At 53.3% G+C, this 18,357-nt stretch overlaps 2 protein-coding genes across 6 annotated transcripts in view; both read left to right on the top strand.

Annotated features, from left to right (window-relative positions):
• The window catches only part of DGCR2 (DiGeorge syndrome critical region gene 2), a 47,553-nt gene extending 39,948 nt beyond the window's left edge, over positions 1-7,605 (top strand). For all 3 annotated transcript variants that reach the window (XM_064674759.1, XM_064674758.1, XM_064674757.1), the window contains 3 exons: positions 966-1,118; positions 1,572-1,808; positions 2,596-7,605. In XM_064674759.1, the coding sequence (XP_064530829.1) occupies positions 966-1,118; positions 1,572-1,808; positions 2,596-2,837 (632 nt within the window). In that variant the 3' untranslated portion in view covers positions 2,838-7,605. The remainder of the gene's footprint in view (positions 1-965; positions 1,119-1,571; positions 1,809-2,595) is intronic.
• A 1,670-nt stretch (positions 7,606-9,275) lies between these two features.
• LOC135424005 (carbonic anhydrase 15-like) lies at positions 9,276-18,357 on the top strand. 3 transcript variants are annotated; one of them, XM_064674777.1, is made up of 9 exons: positions 9,276-9,427; positions 9,870-10,053; positions 13,080-13,115; positions 15,117-15,287; positions 15,492-15,652; positions 16,322-16,414; positions 16,746-16,812; positions 17,051-17,217; positions 17,878-18,357. In XM_064674777.1, the coding sequence occupies exons 2-9, from the start codon at positions 9,903-9,905 to the stop codon at positions 18,094-18,096; spliced, it is 1,065 nt and encodes a 354-aa protein (XP_064530847.1). In that variant the 5' UTR covers positions 9,276-9,427; positions 9,870-9,902; the 3' UTR covers positions 18,097-18,357. The 3 variants fall into 3 exon arrangements, with proteins under 3 accessions (XP_064530847.1, XP_064530849.1, XP_064530848.1); XM_064674779.1 differs by lacking the exons at positions 9,276-9,427; positions 9,870-10,053 and adding an exon at positions 11,303-11,517; XM_064674778.1 differs by lacking the exons at positions 9,276-9,427; positions 9,870-10,053; positions 13,080-13,115 and adding an exon at positions 14,745-14,764.

The raw sequence follows: 18,357 nt of genomic DNA, 5'->3' as shown, positions 1-18,357 counted from the left end.
TTGTGCAGCCACCTCATCTGTTTCTTACCCACAGCAAACCTGGGTGCATTTCTCATTCAGAAACCTTTAATGATAAGTTGGTGCAAAGAACGCAGCACGGTCACCTTTAGGTCATTCTTCTTTGTGTACAGTGTCTGTGTGTGCATGTGCTGCTTAAGCATAACCAAGTGTAATTAGTTGAACTGTGAAAAATTAATTCCTCTCATGCCTGGTACTGGGAGAACAGTGGTAATTTGCTGACAACATCCTTCCAAGTGTGAATCTGCTTAGCAGTGGGATAGAGCTCTCCAAGTTCTAAGCTGCTGGGTCTGTTTCTTGTTTTTCCACTTGCTTTCAGTATGACTCCAGGAAAAGGTTTAATTCTCGTTCACCCTCATCTCTTCAGTTTCTGAAAGATGATTATCACATTGATTCACTTTTTGAAGGTATTTTTAGTTTCTATCCCTTAGTGGTGGATGTGAATGTACCAATGGCACATGGAATTTAGGTGGGCACATCTTGGTGATAATGACAATGTTTAGAGATTTTGTTGTTGGAAATGTAAAAGTTAACGAGTCCGGAAGTCATGTAGTGTGCCAATATGCCAGTTCTCAGGCCTTTCCCAAAGCTTTCAGTCTTGCTTTCCTCTTCAGTGTAACTTCCATCAACCATGCCAGGGAAACAAATGGATGTGCAAAATGCCATTAACCTCTTCTTTTTCCCATTTTCAGAGACCTGAAACCTTCACCATTCTGTCCCTTTTGCTGAGGAGGATATTCTTAGAAACTTTTAGATCTTCTTGCAGTAAAAAGATAAATCACATGATGATTCATGATTTTCTTATATATTTGAAATACAGAAAAGTGTTAAACCAGGCTAATGAATCCCCACTCTGCATTTATCTCTCCGCTACTGACAGAAGATCATCAAGGAAGATGAGTCTTGAACAAAAATAACAGGCTGCTTTCATATGTTTTATGTAACAGATGGCAACAGCTTGTTTGACTCCATGGCCGGGGGAATGCGTCTGATCGTGAGCTGCATCTCCTCCTTCCTCATCCTCTCTCTGCTGCTTTTCATGGTCCACCGGCTGCGCCAGAGGCGGAGAGAGCGCATAGAGTCCTTGATTGGAGCAAACTGTGAGTACCAACCTTGTGCCTCGTGCTCATTATTGACAGGTTGATGTACATAGAGGTGAGAAATGTCCTGGTCTTGCTTGACTGTGCCTGGGTGCGTGTCTTGGTAGGGTCTCCAAAATTGAACTTTTTTAGTGGATAATGGAAAGATATTTTTTTTCATTTGTATGCGGTCCAAGTCTGAAATATCTTCTGTGTGAGTGGTGTCCATAGTTTGAAGAGGTTAGAGTCAAATTTAGATGTAATGCAGGACAAACAGACTGGGAGCAGGTGGGCCTGGGTATGGTTGTTAACTGCAGCAAGTTGACTTGTATGGGTTATGTAGACTTTTTTAGGTCTTCGGGAGACATGAGTTCCTTGGGTGTGAAGAGTGGAAAAAGGTGTTGAGATCTGACTTAAACTGAAGAAGAAAGCACGAGATAAAGTCACTGACTCCTTTTTCTTCTCTTGAAATAGTGCACCATTTTAACTTGGGCCGCAGGATGCCTGGCTTCGATTATGGTCCCGATGGTTTTGGAACTGGCCTTACTCCACTGCATCTTTCAGACGATGGGGAAGGTGGAGCATTTCATTTCCACGACCCACCTCCACCCTACACTGCTTACAAGTATCCAGATATTCAACACCCAGATGACCCACCTCCTCCTTATGAGGCTTCTGTCAATCCAGACAGCATCCTTTGTTCCACTCCAGGTATGCAGGCAATCATTTTTTCTTTCCTTCCACTTCTTAATTTTGGCTAGAGGATAGATTTTTATTTTTTAAGCTATGATCATGTGTTTCAGCAATTGTGATGGGAAAATACACTTTAAATAAAATCTCTAATTTTTGTGATGGAAAAGTCTTTTGTTAAAATGTATCATTAACCTTTCACAAAGGTTCTTTGGATCACCTAAATTAGAAGTGGAATCCAATCTGCAAGCAGTTTACCTCTTAGACCTTACCCATTTTCAAGCCTTACCTTGGATGGGTAACCTGGTTAGCTTTCTTTTTTCCACTGTGTTGTTACAATTTGTGGCCTTTTGAAGATGGGTCTATAGAGATTAGTATTAAGAACTAGAACAAATGTCAAGTACAAGAGATTTTGAAGAAAATATATCCAGTGTCTTCTCTCCTCTCTGCTTCCCCCACCCACGCCCCCCCAAAAATTGACCAAAAATACCACTTTCTAATGATTCACCCAGTACTCTTCAGTTTTGCAGCTGTGATATTCACATACTGTAGAAATCATTCCAATTTGGGATTTTATAGCATCGTATTTCACAAGATAAGTGAGCCTGATTAGTGCAAGCATCTTATTTATATGTCGAAGTTTTATTTTCGCTACACCATTTTCCTCTTTTGCAGTCTCATCTTGTTGTGCATTAGCGCAAAACCAGGAAAAACTCAGAGCTTCCAGAAATACAGATCGTAAATCTATTTGGGAGTGTGAAATGTTGTACTTCACGTTCTGATTCTGCTTGTTTTCTGTCCTTTACAGATGGAGTTCTCTCTCAGACTGTGCAAACCAGTCCTCCATCACTAGGAAACTGTGATGTATCCCCACAGCTTACAGAGGGGTCGCTTCCTCCCTCAGTTGGTCCTTCTCCAGTGGAGCTGGAAGACTCTGCTGACAGCAGCACCTTTCTTGTCCCTCCTGACACCCCACTAAATGAGAACACACCGGCAGAAACTCTTACGGGCAGCCATCACAGCCACTGTTCCCTCAACACCATTGTATAGAGGAGCGAAACGCCCATCACTGGTCAGAGAGAGTTTTAGCAACTGTTTGCACAGACAAACACTAATCCGTGGTTCGAACTTCAGAAGGAATCTCCACTTTGTTTTTCAGACACTGCTTTTATGTTCTAGTTTAGGATCGTACCTCTCGTTTTTTTGGCTGTCGTTATTCACTCACTAATCAACTTGTCCTGTAAATATGGACTTGTATAACTGCTCTTTTTTTTTTCCATTGGCTATGGAAAAGAGAGCAGAGAATTCCTTTGACTTCTAAGGAGGTAAAAAGTATGGGTAGTTTGATTTTTGGGTTTTTGTTGTTTTGTTTTTTTTCTTAACCTGAGAGGAATCAAAATCTACATCAGAAAAAAGCTACTTGGATTTGGCTGGATACCACAGGATCCAGGGAACAGACAATGGAAAAGGAGGGTGGGGGCAGTCACTGTTCAAGCGGAGAGGACGGAACTGCAGGGGAAGGGGCTGGGGACCTGTTTTGCAGAGTGGGGGCCCTGAGCAACAAAACACAGGGCACCAAGGGTTGCACTGTGTAAAACACATGTGGGTTTTCACCTGCATTGCTGTTTCTGAACACCATAGGGATGCAGGGTGAATGGTCTACACAATACGTGACGAGTGGGTACTGACAAAACTGGGATTTGCAATTACAATTATTTGTTGCTGGTACCTGCAAAATCTCATGGTTGGGTAAACTTCTGGCCCATGAAGGAAACTGATTCTGTGTGATGTCCCTTTGGTAGAACCATGTGTGTTAGATAGTACTTTAGGGAAGAGATGGGGAGCAATTAACTTTGATGCAGCCTGAGTTCACTGTTTGAAGCCCCTGTTTGTTACAATCCCATAAGGAAGATCGAGGTATTTTTCTTTCTAGGTTAACTCCTTTACAGTGAACAGTTGCACAAGACTGGCCTGGATAAAAGATCATTGTTCTTGCTTTTCTTATTGCATGCTATATTTAGCATGTGTGTTCCCTCCCCTCCATTTCACTTCTTTGCAGTTCTACAAATACCACTTAAAAACAGTGATCAACATGTACTATACATGATGTTTAATTCTAATTGGACACTTGTTCCTTATCTGAGTCCCATAAATTGCCAGCCCTGTTCTAGAGATTTCCCCCGTGCCCCCCAAACCATTTATCCAGGTCCCACAAGGGTTTATAATGAGGTTAGTGTACTTAAATCAATAAAACAGTTTGCTTCAGTCTGATATGTCATCTTAAATTTCCCCCTTGTATTGAACTCTTTAAACTAAGTTAATTTACAGATGACAAAGATTCATTCACTCCCTCACGAAACCCAAAGTCAAGCGCTGTTGGTTTTGATAATGAGTGCGAAATAATCTTGACAGGTGACTTTAAATTTGTTTGGATTTCAGCGTACAAATAATTTACTTTTTTCTCCCATCCTCCCCTTGCCTCTGCTTCTCCTTGACTTACTGTAACAGTCAGCAGATGAGATGAATTTTAAGGGTTTTGTAAAGAATGCCCCCTGTAAATGGTCTCCTGTTACCTTATGAAGGGTACAAGCCTAGAGGGACAGGAACAAAACACTGCATGGGGGTGTGTATGTGATCTATTTTTCTAGTAATGATGAGAAGTCATACTTGTATGACAAATCCTAACCCACTGTTGCAGTTTCCCAGTGCAGCTGACTCTTTCCCCGTGGAATATGCTGCTACTTTCTATTCCCTCTCTTGCCTGTAGGCTTATACTGTACTTGGGGATTGGTCTTGACAATTCAACTCCTTTTGCACAGAAAACCGTGGGTTTCATTACTGAGATCGTGTCTGGTGTCTTGACATTCAGACACTTGCTAACAACCTCGACTCCGTCGGAGAGCGTGAATCACAGCTCTGGGTGTGCTGCTGGCACACGAGTGGGAGGAAGCACTGTTGGGAAGCCTCCCCGCCTGGAGCCGCTCCACGCCCGTGTCCCGCTCTCCGGTCTGACTGGCTGCAGCAGCACTGGTACCAAACGAGAGGAGCGCTGCTCCACCCCGCGGGATCTCTTACCGTCTCCTCCTCCTCCGCGTTCCAAGCCCTGGTCCAATGAAGTGGATGGATGGCAGTGGTCAGAACCATACGTACAAATTACCGAGCATTTCTGAAGTATGAAAATAAAGCGGGTTTTGTGCGTTTTTGAGCACACTCATACGTTTTATACATTGTATGTACTGATTTTCCTTTAGTTTTATAGGTACGAATGCGTGTGTGTGCGTGTGTGTTTCTGGGTGGTGACATATATATATATATCTATACATACTGTAGACAGTAACCTTTGTGCTGCATCCCACTAGGTGAAGCTGAGCACTGAGATAGAAACTAGGCTCTAGGGTTAATACTTCTCTCAAGCTGGCTACACTCTGTTGTAGGACAGGTTGGGATAGAGTACACTTAAGTAGGATGCAAAGTCTATGCTACTACAATCTGTTCCTGAGAAATATTTTGTTAGCAGTGCAAACTAGAAAATTTCCAATTTCTTTTGAAGCCAGGTGGAATATTTGTTCTTTGTAGTAACCTAGCGCAATAACAAAAGGCCTTTTGGCTTGGTCTCTGAAGCTGTTTTGTGGCTGAGGTGAACAGATACCTTACCTCACACTTCTCCTAACACTGCAGGGATCTGTTCAACATTTTTTTATTTTACTTTTGGTTCTGTGGTGAGTTTTATTTGCAAATAAGCTCTGTTACAACTGGCAACTTCATGGTGGCTCCTGGTTGTAGCTATTCCAAATGGAGGCTTCTTTGTAGAAGCCTCATTGTGATATTTTCCCCATTGCTTCTGAGCCTTTCCCACTTGTATATTGGCAGTAGGCTGCTATTTTCTCTATTTTCCCCTATCCTTCTTCATCTTAACTGTAAACAAGGGAAATTCTGCCTTGAATGGAGCAGCTCACTAAGTACAGCTCGTTTACCTCTCAGTGAGCTTCTAATTTGGCAATAAAATTGTCATTTTTTTCCCTTTTTAATGTAGCTTTTTCACTTTGAGTACTTTCTCTTGGAGTAAGAGCCTTTGTAGCGGAAAACGTCCCAACTACTCAGACTTCTGGACCAACTGGGGAAGAGTTAAGTTTCCATGACAGCAGTGGACTCCTCAGCAATCCTTCCTTGCCCTTGGCAAGGTGACTGGGAGGCAGTTTGTCCTGAGCACCAGTTACAGAGGGTTGATGCTTGCCCGAGGAAAACCTTTCTGTTTTGATTGCCATTAGATTGATGAGATCTTTGGAGTTACTTTGTGCATTGATTTTTTTTTTTTTCTCCCGCCACTGTTCATATCTCTGGATGTTTTTCCTAACTGCTGATGCATCCTAAACATCCTTCCAGACGCAGCAGGGAGATGGCATTGCCACATGTTTCCCAGCAGAGTGTGTGAGCCAGGAGTGTGTTTATCTCGGGATGTCCTTGACCGCAGTTGTGAAATGCCAGCACTCGGCTCCAAGCAGGGCTCACACCTCCCGTTGTGGCCTCAGACAAAGCTGCTTCTCAGATTCCCCCCTCCTTTTGATGTACTGTGGTGCCATATGAGGTCTCTGCTGTTCCTTAAGAACAGCCCCAGATACTCTGGTTTGTCAGTGATGCCTCTGTACACAGTGTCACAGCAGCCCCTGATTCTGTACTAGGTGAGTTGTATGGTTAAAGCGTTAGAGGGGCAGAGGGTCATGTTCTGTGCTAGATCAACACTGTCATTCCAATATGCGAAAAAATTTGTCTGTGTAATGTTCAGTCCTGTTTAGTTTGAGCCTCAGACTGTTCCTTTATCCATGCACAGCAGGACGCTGATCTGGAAGAAGAATGAAGTAGGTGGACATTTTTTTCCAAAAGCTGAATCTTGCAGTCGGGCGGTGCTTTGACTCCATGGATGTTGTGATGACCTGTTCAGGCGTCTCCCAAGTTTCACTTGGGAAGAAAGTGGGTTTTTTGTGACCAATAATTATTACCATTCTTTTCCCATCTCATATTAAACAAACTTGAAACTATTTTTGAGCATGTTTTTATCTTTCGGATGTGACTTCTCAACGACAAAGCACTGATGTTTTAATGTTGCCTCATACAATCCCTAACGCGCATCTTTTTTTTTCAGTTGCTGAAATGTCTTTCTTCTCCCTAGCTAACAAACATGCAAAGAAATTTCTTTTAAATTTCCCTTTCAAATTGGGAGCTGAACCCTAAAATTACAGTGGTTGAGCGTAGGAGGTGAATCGAAGTCCATACGTTTGCTTCCGACGTTCCCCAGTCCCAAATAAGTGTTTCTTTGGAATAGATGCTTTCAGTGATAAAGATGCACTTCTCGTAACAACAGTCAGCATTACCTGCCTGCTACGGTACCACATAGCTTTAATTTTCCGGTATGTGCACCTTGAGTGCTGGGTGGGTCGGAGTCGATGCCAGCAGAGGTGGCCGTGCTTGTGCCACACCCTGCCTGTTGGGCTGAGGGTGCCTGGGAGGCTGTGAGAGAATGAGACACTGCTTTTTACCTTCCTCTGGAAAATTGTTTTAGCCAGCGCTGCACTTGCAGGCTTCTCCTGTGTAGTTGGTTTGTGACTGGACTTAACTGTGGCAGTGTATAAAAGATTTTGATATTCTGTGAAATACCATGTAGAATTTAAATTTGATACTATAATAATTGAGTCCCTGTGACACTGGTTTTTTGTTTTAACTTCTTTGGGGTTGGCACTAATCTATCTTTTTTTTTTTTTTCCAAGATGCTGTGAGAAACATTTCATCCAAATGCCAAATAAATTGTGTTCTGTAAGAGAAATGTCCTGTTCCAATATCTCCTAATTTCTGCGTCAATGTGGTTCCCCAGCATTGCGAAGGAAGGCTTTGTTAAATCACACTTCTGAGCTGTGATCTTGCAGAAGATCAATAGATGCGTTTAACTTGGAGCAGGGAGGCTGCCAAAGTCCCTGTTATGCGAATTCCAGTGGGATTTACCTGTATTAGTGTAATTTTAGGAAAGTCTTGGGGTTATACCCAAGAAGGTGAAGTGCAGTATATTCCTGCTGCCCTCCCCAGGCCCGGGGGAAGGTGCTGAGTGCCGGGGCAGGAGGTTGTGCTGGATGGAGGGGGTGGTCTGGACCCCCAACTCCCTGTTCTCCACGAGCCGCTGGGCACGCAGTGATTGCTGTGAGCGCTGTGGAACAAGTCCCCGCAGCGCTGCGGGGCCGTCCCGTGCCCTGCTCGGGGCCGCAGGATGCGTTCATTGCTGAAAGCCATCCAGGGGCAGTGTCATCGTCGCTGCGGGGGCCAGGCAGGGCTCCGCTCCCCCTTTCCTGTGCCTGCAGAGGGCAGCTGCCACCGCAGCCGCCGCCGTCGCTGCTGGACTTGAACCAGCACAACTCCAGAGCTCCATCCCCGCGGGATGCTGGGTCAGCTGAAGGCGATGCGATGCAGCCCTTCCTTCGCTGCTGGTTTGGGGCAGACAAACATCCCTCCACAGCAGCTGCCTGATGTCACGGGCGCTTGGAAGGGACTCAGTCTGGCAGGGACCCCGTGGGGCTCTGCCTTTGCTGGAAGATCCTGTGCAGGTACCACTTGCCCTTCCCTCTTGCCCCTCGTTGCCTGGGGACAGGACAGCTCCCACGGGGAGCAGCCTGGATTGCCTGGAGCATGGCCACGGCTCTCGGGGCTCCCCACCGCTCCCCAGGGACACGTGTGGAGGGCTGCCCTGTCAGTGTTGACCCTCGGCTGCTGTGGTAGAGCATTGCTGGGCAGCCTCCTGCTGTAAACTCTTAGCAGCTGTGTTCAGCACGGCGTGTCCGGGGCCCTCAGCCCCTGGGAGAGTGCCAGGGCCTGAGGAGCCTGTCAGACACACGAGGGACCGTGTGCTGGCAGTGCCCCCGGGGGTGCCAGGCCGTGGGGCGGGAGATGTCGCTGACCCCGGCGGCGGTGGGAGCGTGGGATGAATGAAGGGGCTGTGCAGCGGCGTGTGGCCAGCGCGCATCTGCTGCCCACAGTGCCTCCTTTGTGCCTGCTGCTGCTGCGCTCCCTGCCCTGCTCCCGGCTTGCTGCCTGGGCTAGCAGCAGCTTGTTATGGGGATCAAAGATCCTTATGGCAAATCAGGGGTGGCTGGAGTATTTATTGCCCATGAATGTTACCTATTTGCCTCTCTGGATGCCCATAACCTTTCGCGCATCCATCTGTGGGTGATGTGAACCACACTCTGGCGGCTCAAGTCTTTGTCTTGTCACTGTCCCTGTCAGCCCAGGTCCCCGGCCAGGCTCCCAGGCGGATGTGTAGGATTTACCTCCAGGAGCTGTTCTTGGCACCTCCACTGGGTGCTGGCACAGGGCTTGCTGACGGTGCACGTGGTGGGGGTTCCCAGCACAGTGGCACCGTGCCCACAACTGATCGATGGCTGCAGCTTAAGGAACTATTTTTGTATTTCAGTGATATTTTTTCCCCTGTCCTGGCTCTTGCCCTTGGTGCTGTGACTACGCGTGGCTGCAGGGACCTCGCCTGGCTCCGTGGTGGCAGCCTGATGGACGTGGTGTCTCCCTGTGAGGACAGCACAGAGCTGCAGGATCAGCCGTGAGCTCAGCACGACCACCAACACATCAGCAAGGCCAGCAATTTCAAGGTTTGATCTGGTTCCTATAGAAACTGGAGGCTGCTCCTGCCTGGCACGGGTGCCGGCAGCCAGCGGTGCACCCTGGGGAGCGGGGCAGTGGGGATGGGCGGGAGCAGGGTGTGGCACAGCACCTCAGTGCTGCCACTGTCTTTCCACATGCCTTGCAGACCCCTCTGCTTCCTCGCTCCACTCCTGCCTCTTGTCGGGGCTGTGCTGAGCCCCACTCTGCTCCTGCCCTCCTTGCTAGAAATCACCGCCAGAGAAGCCTGAAATCCTAAAAAAGTGTTCTGGGGAGCAACAGCTATGGGGTGGGGGGTCTCATCAGCTCCTGACCCTAAGGGTCTTGGGCTTCTCCTTCACTGCCTGGCAATACAGGCTGTCCTGCTGTGGGTGGGTGGAAGAGGTGCTACTTGGCAGGCTCATGTCTCCAATGGAGGTTTTGGTCTCACAGGTGCCAGAGCAGCTCCTCTCTTTCCTGGCAGTAATGGGCAGCAGGCTGCAGACCTGGTGCAGAATACCTCATCCCTGGAGCGGGGGCCAAGTGTCAGCCGTGGCGCAGATCCAGAGCAGCTCGGGGGACACCTGTGCTGCTGCCCTCCTCTGCTGGGGTCCAGATGCAGCTTGGTGCTGCCCAGGTACCTGCCTGGGGCTGGCGCTGCCTTGGGGTCACAGGGGTGCCCCAAAGAACCCCTGCTGAGGATGAACCCCTTGTAGCACATGGCAGCCAGGCAGTTCTGCTGAGCCGGAGCCCATTCCCGGCCAAGCCGGCAGCAGGAGGCTGCTTCCTGCTGCCCTCGCGCTGCTGCCGGGTTTGTTCATCCTGGCACTGGCTCGACAGAGCTCCTGGCCAGGGCCAAGTGCCGGCGAGGGGCGCTGCAGCCTGGGTCCTGTGGCCTCCTTTCCACTGCTGCCTGAGGATGGTAGGGATATTTTAGGAGAATGTGACAACACCATGCTCCTGTGTTCTCACTCCCTTCCTACCTGCCTACTGAGAGACCACAGCTCCTTTGGTGAGATCCTGGCTCCTGTGGGACCTTCCTGGACAGGTGCAATGGGAACGGCGTGTGCTCACTCCATGATGAGGAGCTGAAGAGCTGCCTCCACCAGCACAGGACGCCTGCGCTGGGTGCGTAAGGCTTGTGCCCCAGTGCTGCCCCTCTGCCCTGGCCAGCTGTGGCTGTGAGAGCCTGAGTCACTGCAGCCTTATGCCCACTGAGAGGAAAGGGCCGAATCCTGCCCCACCAGAGTGTGGCTCCTTGGTGAGCCCAGGGGATGAGGGTCCCCTGTAGTGGGGCTGTGGAGGCCGCCTGGGCACTGAGGAGGTGCTCACTGGACTGTGCTCACTGGGCTTTGCCCAGGCAAGGGCCTCTGTTTTCAGGGCTCAGCTGGGTTTGGTCTATGAGTCCCCATGGCACCACCTGCCCCTCAGCAGGTGGGAGCCACCACGCTCAGGAATGGGAGATGCAAGACTTGCTGCTGGCTGGGGGCGAGAGTATGTCCCACAGCATGTGTCTGCAAGAAGTGGGCAGGGTATGGGGCAGAGCTAGTGCTCTCAGCCCCTTCTGTCTACTGGCAGCCCCCTGAATCTCATCTGTAGTTCCACACACTGCGGGGGTAGGATGGGGTGCAGAGGGAATGCCGCTGAACACCAGCTTTGGGGATGCAGAGCGGGATGGTACCGGGGGGCACCCCCTCGGCAGGGAGCGGGGCGGGCAGCGCTGCACCCGTGGGATCCGCCAGCCCCCGCTCCCCGCCTGTCCCTGTCCCTGTCACCGGAGGCAGTGACCTGGCGGGCGCGGGGGGCTGGCTGGGGGCCGGGCTCTCCCCGCTCCCTCCTAGCAGCCGAGGAGTTAAAAACTCAGCCCGGGTGATGAATATGTAAGAGCAGAGCCCAGGCTGGAGCCGAGCATCTCCCGGGCTGCGGGCGCTGCCAGCGCTGCCGCCCGCCCCAGCCCAGCACCAGCCCCGCCGGGCGCACTGCGGAGGGACGGGACGGGGCAGTGCGGGGGTCCCCCCGCTGCCTCCCGCCGCCATGGACCCCACCGGGCTCAGCATAACTTTCCTGACTCTGCCCCTCGTCGTGCGAGCGGCTGCGGGAGGTGAGCTGCGCCCCGGGGCAGCGGGACGGGGGTCCCGCGGCGGGAGAGAACGGGAGCGTGGGGCTGGGGGCCCGCAGGGGCACCGCTTATTCCATTCCCTTCCCACGCGCTGTGGGATGATGCGGGCTGGGGAGGTTGGAGGCAGGGACTGGGGGACCTAGTCTGGCCCAGGACCCCTCTCCTGCGCTCCCACTGCCCCCCTCCCCGCTGCTGAATGTCCCTGGGCACCGCTGGGCTCAGGAGGTCTCAGCCTGCCCGGGGCTCTGTGCTGGCCAGGCCAGAGTCCCCTTGGGGCACTGGGGCTTGGGCTCAGCCCATCCGCCCCGCAGACCTGCACTGTGGATGAAAGCTGCGAGCGAACGGGGGCTGCCAGTCCCGGGCCGAGGCGCTGGGTGCTCACCTGCATCTGGGGCTGGCCAGTGCTACCTTGGCTCCTGCCAGAGGATGCTCGAGGGCTGGTGCATGCAGGTCTGAGGATTTTCCAGGAGTTCAGCTTTCCCCTGGACCCCAAGATCCCTGCCCTGGGGATGGACTGTCTGAATCCTGCACTGTCCTGCTCCCAGTTCTCCTCTGAGGCTGGTGTCTCTTGTATCAGTGTAGTGAGAATTCGAATGCAGTGCCACAGGCTGGGGCCATGAGCAGCACAGGTGAAGGCAGGCAGGGCTGCCTTTGTCCTGCTGGTCTGAGTGGCAGTGGCTGGCACAAGAGCATGGCTCGGCTCCCCTGCAGCCGGCCTGCTGGCATGGCCCCTCAGCCATCAGCGGGGATTGTTTGTGTAGGCTGGCCCTGGACAGCACCAGGTTGCTCCTGGTTGTGAGGAGCAGGATGGGGAGCTGAGGAGGGAAGGGGTGCAGTCCCCAGCTCCCATTGCAGAGCTGATGGTCCTGGGCAGATGTGCAGGCAGCAGAGCAGGAACAGGGCTCCAGCTTTCTTGGCATCCCCTTGGTATCCCTGTGTCTGCTGTGCCAGCACTTGTCACCACATGGGTGGTGCCCGCAGCCCTCCTGAGAGCGGGCAGCCAGTGGGAGTTCAGCAGCTCTGGCTGAGGTGGTCCTGAGTGATGGGACAAGCTGTCACCCCCACAGTGTGGGCACAGGCCTGCCCACTGCCTGCCTGATGCAGCCACCAGCAACTGCTGCTGCCAGCCCACCTGCGGGAGCCATGGGGAGCACCAGGAAGGGCTGTCACAGCCCCCTCGGCTCCCACTCACCCACGGCTGCAGCAGGGCTGCAAGGCATCTGCTGTGGGGTGAGGGGCTGCCTTGCTAGGATGGGTAGGGGGGGATGGCTCTACAGTAGCTGGGGAAGGAGCACAGCAAGCAGCAAGGCTTGGCTGTCTTGGAGCAGTGATTCTGAGGGAGGTTTCCCTGTGGAGCGGCTGGGGGAGGCAGGGAGGGTGCGAAAACACCAGCCAAAAATAACTGGGATGAACACAAGTGTCGGTGGGACCCCAGGCTGCAATGAGGGATGTCCTTACTGCTGGGGCCTGGGCACAGCCCTGTGTAGGTTTGGGAAGGGGTGCCTGTCTCCATCACCTGCCCTGAGCTCTCCTTTCTCCTGCAGGGCAGTGGTGTTACGACTCGCAGGACCCCCAGTGTGGTAAGTGGTGCCAGGTGTGGGAGGGGGGCTGTCGGGGCTGTGTGGAGCTTGGACCCCACAGTGCCTGGCCAAGGGCACCCTGGGCAGCATCAGCGAGGTCGCAATGGGAAGCATGGCATGGAAAAGGGCAAATGCCCCCATGTCACTCTAAAGTGGGAATGGTTAGAGGAGCTTCGCTCTGGAGTATGCTGGTGTAGAGACTTGACAAACACTCAAGCCCCTCAGAGTGACTTGGCCCCACCCCTCACCCCAACTAGATCTGGGTGCTCCTGTGGCAGCACCAGCTTTCCCCCTTTCACCTGAAACAAATTAAATCCTGGATTTAAAATATGCCATTGGAAACCCCAGTGCAGCACAGGCAGCAAGGGTCTTGGAAGGCTCAGGGGCCTGACTGGAGAAGGGACAGCTCCCTTTGGGGAGGCAGCAGGCCTGCCTGTCTGGCTGGGGAGAGAAGTATGCCTGGGGGCACTTTGTCTCAAAACATGCAAATAGCTTGTAAGAGGTTAATTAAAGATCATCAAGCATTTAATCAGCTGTTACGGCCCAACTGTTTTATAGCTCTTGGGTTTACATGCCCCGTGGCTCGTGAGTATGGATTGCTGAGCTCCGCTCATCCCTGTTGGACCAAGGATTGGTCTTTCCCAGTTTAATGTTGTCAGGGTGGCGAGGGCAGGTTTTGGCAGGGGAGAGGGGCCGGTGGGAAGCGGCTCGGGCAGCGTGGAACCGGCTGTGTGCCCTCAGCCAGCTGTGTGCCCATGTGGAATGGTCCCTTAATGAACACACCAGGTAATTTGTGGGGCCACTCAGTAACACCATGTCAAAAAGCTAGTGGGACACTACTGGCACAGCCAGGCTGTGGCTCCCAGGGCTTCCAGGCAAAAAGTTGCCTAGAGTAATGAGAGGAGAACATAAAGGGACAGGGCTGAGCCCAGGAGGGCAGGAGGTGGATTCAGTCTACAAGTGTCTGTGGTTTTGTCTGCTGAAGAGGAAGGTAAACGTTAGAGCTGAACCATGGGGCACTGCTGGGGGAACAGTTCCCCAAACCCTGGCTGTAGCCAAAGGCTGCCCAGCTGTAATGTGTGCCAGAGCAGAGCCAGCAGTGTCTGCAGAGGGATGCACTGAGCTCCCTCAGGACTGAAGGTGCCCTGAGTGGACAGGGCTGGTGACACTGAGGGAGCTCCTGTTACCTGGCTGGGACTGAGCCCAGGTACTGGCAGTGCCCAGTGCCTTCTGCAGCCTGGGCTGCACCAGGTGAAGGAGTGAGGTGTCACGGCAGCCACACTGGAGCAGTGACCAGGAGGGTAGTTGGCTCAATCCCCCAGTTGTGGACGCAACAAGTGTTGAAAGAAGAGCTGATGCCGGGGTGATGGGGACAAGCTACATATATGAAGTGTGTGGTCTGGCCATGGTGGCAGCTGTGGGGATGTCAGCTCACAGCCCCCCAGGCAGCACTGTGGGTTTGCAGTGGGTCCAGCTGGCTGCCAGTGCTGCCATGTCCTCACACAGCTCCTGCCATCATGACCCCTCACCCCAGGAGCTGCTGATGGACATCGTGTGGTCACACAGGACTCTGTGTAGGATTCACCGCAGGATGAGTTGTGTGGCCAGGATGCACTGTCACCTGTCACAGCTGGACAGAACCAGCATGGGTAGGCTAAGATGTGCTGAAACCCAGGGACGGGCAGAAGAAGTTTGGGAGAAAAGCTTGCCCTTCACCAGCACCAGTGGAGGGAGGGACACTGCTGCTCAGCTAAATATAACCCCCGGCCCCTCGAGGAAATCCTGCTGAATTATGGATGAGGCTGCAATAAGCCCCTGCTCATCAATAAGGAGGAAGCTCTGCTGGGCAGGAGGGCAGCTCCCACGGGATGCGAGCGAGAACGACTGGGCTGGCAGGGACAGCAGGGCTGGCTGGGGACACAGCCACCCGTGGCCTTGTGTCCCCCCCGGGGTGGCAGTGGCTCTGTGGCTGCCTGTGGTGCCCCTGCTCCTCCCCTGCAGGGCCCAGCCACTGGAAGGAGCTGAAAGCCTCATGTGATGGCAACAAGCAGTCCCCTGTGAACATCGACAGGCGTCGGCTGCAGCGGGACAGTGGCCTCGGGGACATCCTCTTTGAGGGCTACGACCAGGCTCCCCCCGGCAAGTGGAAGCTGACAAACAATGGGCACACAGGTGCGTGCTGAAGCTGGGCACCTTCCCCTGTCCTGGCTCCCTGGTCACCATCCCATCCTGGGCTTGGCTCTGCTGCCGCTCCTGGGTGCTCCTGCCCTCCTCTTGCGGCTACTGCCCCGTGGATTTGTGTGGAGGAAGAGCCCAGGTGTGCCAGGTGTTCCCCATCCTAAACCACCTTTTCACCCTGTCCTGCTGCCCTTGCAGTGATGCTGAGCCTGTCGAGTGAGTCGGCCTCTGAGCACATCACCATCAGTGGTGGGGGCCTCCCCGGCAGGTACCGCGCACTCCAGCTCCATTTCCACTGGGGCAGTCCAGCTGGGAATGGCTCTGAGCACACCCTTGATGGGCACCAGCTCCCTATGGAGGTAGGTGAGAAAAAGCCCCCATCACACTCTGGGTAGCCCATATCCATGGTGTTCTGGGAAGGGGTGGTGCCGGGGCATCCCAAGGCTGCCATGCAGCAGGTGATGGGACTCTGTGACGCTGCACCGATGGGTTCAGCTGTGCTCCTGCAGAGGCACCTGGGAGGTGAAAAAGCAGTTGACGTGAGACTCAAGGTGTTTCTTTACCATGTGTGGGCTGAGCTGCCTCATCCAAGGCACTCAGCAGTGTTTGGGGGGCTCTGTGCCCTGCCAGGACCACACACTGAGTTAGTGAATGCAAGCGAGAGCATGTGGGAGTGTGCTGTGCCAAGCACATTGGGATCCTTCTGGGTGAAAGAGGCTCTGCACCTCTAAAATATTCATTATCTGCCAGAGGAAAGCAGAATTTGTTTTGTGGCTGGTGAGCACCCTGGGACTGCTGGCCCCGTTTTGCACACCCTTCAAAGGATGATCACTTCATTGGGGTGCTTTGATCCTCCAAGCAGCCATCCCACAGTTGTGCCAGTGGGACCAGGAGGGTTTTTCGGGGAGTAGTTGACTCAGTGTCTGGTCACCCCAGGCTGGTCAGAAGGATCGATAGGAGAGGGCCCTGCTGCTAGGCTGTTGGCCAGGGGCAGTTGTCCACGATTGGCTCCTCTGTGCTTTCCTCAGCTGCACATCGTCCACATGAATGTCAAGTACCGGACACTGGCAGAGGCCAAGGGACATCCCAATGGGCTGGCTGTCCTCGGCTTCTTCTACCAGGTGGGTCTGTGGGGGCTCGTGCTGCCGGCAAGAGGGACCCCCCAGAAACAGGGTGTTGATGGTGCAGCCAGGGGAGCATTGTACAGGTGCCCTGTGGGAGCAAGAAGGGGCAGGAAGGCTGGGTCAAGGCCAGGAGGTGCTGGGGAACCTCAATGGTGAAAGGTGCCAGGGCCCCCCACCAACTTTGTGCAAGAAGGTGTGGGCTGGGAACCCTTTCCTGCTGCTCTGCAACAATGTGGGGTGGAGCAGGCTCTGCCTGCAGGTGCTCAGCAGGACAGGATGATGCAGCTCTGCCCTGCCTGCCTTAGATGATGCTTCTCCCCATCTGCAGGTCTCTGAAACCCCTAACACCAACTACAACACCATCGTGGTGGGGCTGAGAAACGTCTCCCATGCTGGTGAGTCACCTCCTCATAGGGGCAGGGCAGAAAGGAGAGACCCTGGTGTGGGAGGGCAGAAAGGAGAGACCCTGGTGTGGGAGGGCAGAAAGGAGAGACCCTGGTGTGGGAGGGAAGGGTTGCAGCCCAGAAAGCTGTGGGGGGGACCTGGCTGAAGGGAAACTGATGGAGGTGGCCCCACTGTCCCCAGCACATCCCTGGCACAGGACAGGCTGAGTGCCCATGTCTTGCCCCACAGGGGACTCCGTGGATTTGGCCTCCACCTTCCGCCTGAGCACACTGCTGCCGCGGGCCGGCCGGCTCTCCGGGTACTACCGCTACCAGGGCTCCCTCACCACCCCCGACTGCAGCGAGGTTGTTGTCTGGACTGTCTTCGAGGAGCCAGTGGAGATCGGCAGGGAGCAGGTACTGGCGTGCACAGCCCCACGCTCCAGCACCCGAAAGGCTGGGCCCCCTGGGTGGGCCCCTCTCCTTGCCCTTACTGACCCTTGAGCAAGAGCATAGACAAAGTCACCTCTATAATAATGCTCCTGGCAACTCGGAAATTAATTGCTTTTATGAGGGTTAAGTAGTGGAGACGTGGCCACCTGCCAGTGGGAAGAAATCCCATTCATAGTGCTCTCCTGCCCAGCCTTGGTATTCAGAAAGAGGAATGGGAGTGAATCCACTGAAGCTCAGTAGAGGCTCCGAGGAGGTGGGTGAATAGATGGATGGATGGATGGACGGATGGATGGATGAATGGATGAAGTTCTCCTCTACTGCCCAAGAATCTTAATAGGTGTCTGGCCTTGAGAGAGTCATGGGCCAGCCACTATTTAAGTGTTTGGTGCTGGCACCAAAACACAATTAGACCCTTTAAAACTCAAGACCTGATCCTTGTAAGGACCTTCAAGTCTGGCTTTAGGAGAGCAGTGGGGGGTGATGGGAGGACGCCCACAGGTGCAGGGACATGCCATGGGTTCTGTGCCATCAGCAGTGGGGCAGTATGAGGGGCAGGCTGACAGTGGGCAGGGGTTTGGGGTGCCTGGTGAAGCAGCTGCCCACCCTGCCTCTCCCCTTGTGCAGCTGCAGGCGTTTGTCAGCACCCTCCACTTCCCACCTGACGGATCCAGGCTCCTAAAAATGATCAACAACTTCCGCCCGCCACAGCCCCTCCACAGCCGGAAGGTCTTTGCCTCCCGGGGGGCCACGGCCAGTGGTGGGTCCCTGCATGGGGGCCACCACGAGCTCCTCTCATCTCTGCTCCTCCTGGCCCTGCTCAGCCTCTTCTCACCAGCCCCATAGGGTCTGGTCCAGCCTGTCACCAGTCTCCATATGAGCATCACCCTGCTGCAGTGGAAATGAGGAGGTGATGTATCTGGTTCATGGAAAATGAGAAAAAAACAACAAAAAGCATGTCGAGACCTTGGCTGGGTGAGGATTTTGTGAATCTGGATCTCTGCAGAGGTGGATCCCTGCAAGCCTGGAGCCACCCTGTAGCCAGGTGGTGGGAGCTGCTGGGAGGGCAAGACTGTAGGGGCTGGAATAAAGCCAAGGTCCTCGCCA

This window comes from Pseudopipra pipra, chromosome 18 (assembly GCF_036250125.1).
Source record: "Pseudopipra pipra isolate bDixPip1 chromosome 18, bDixPip1.hap1, whole genome shotgun sequence".
NCBI classification, from domain to species: Eukaryota; Metazoa; Chordata; class Aves; order Passeriformes; family Pipridae; genus Pseudopipra; species Pseudopipra pipra.
This window is presented reverse-complemented; position numbering and strand designations above follow the sequence as displayed.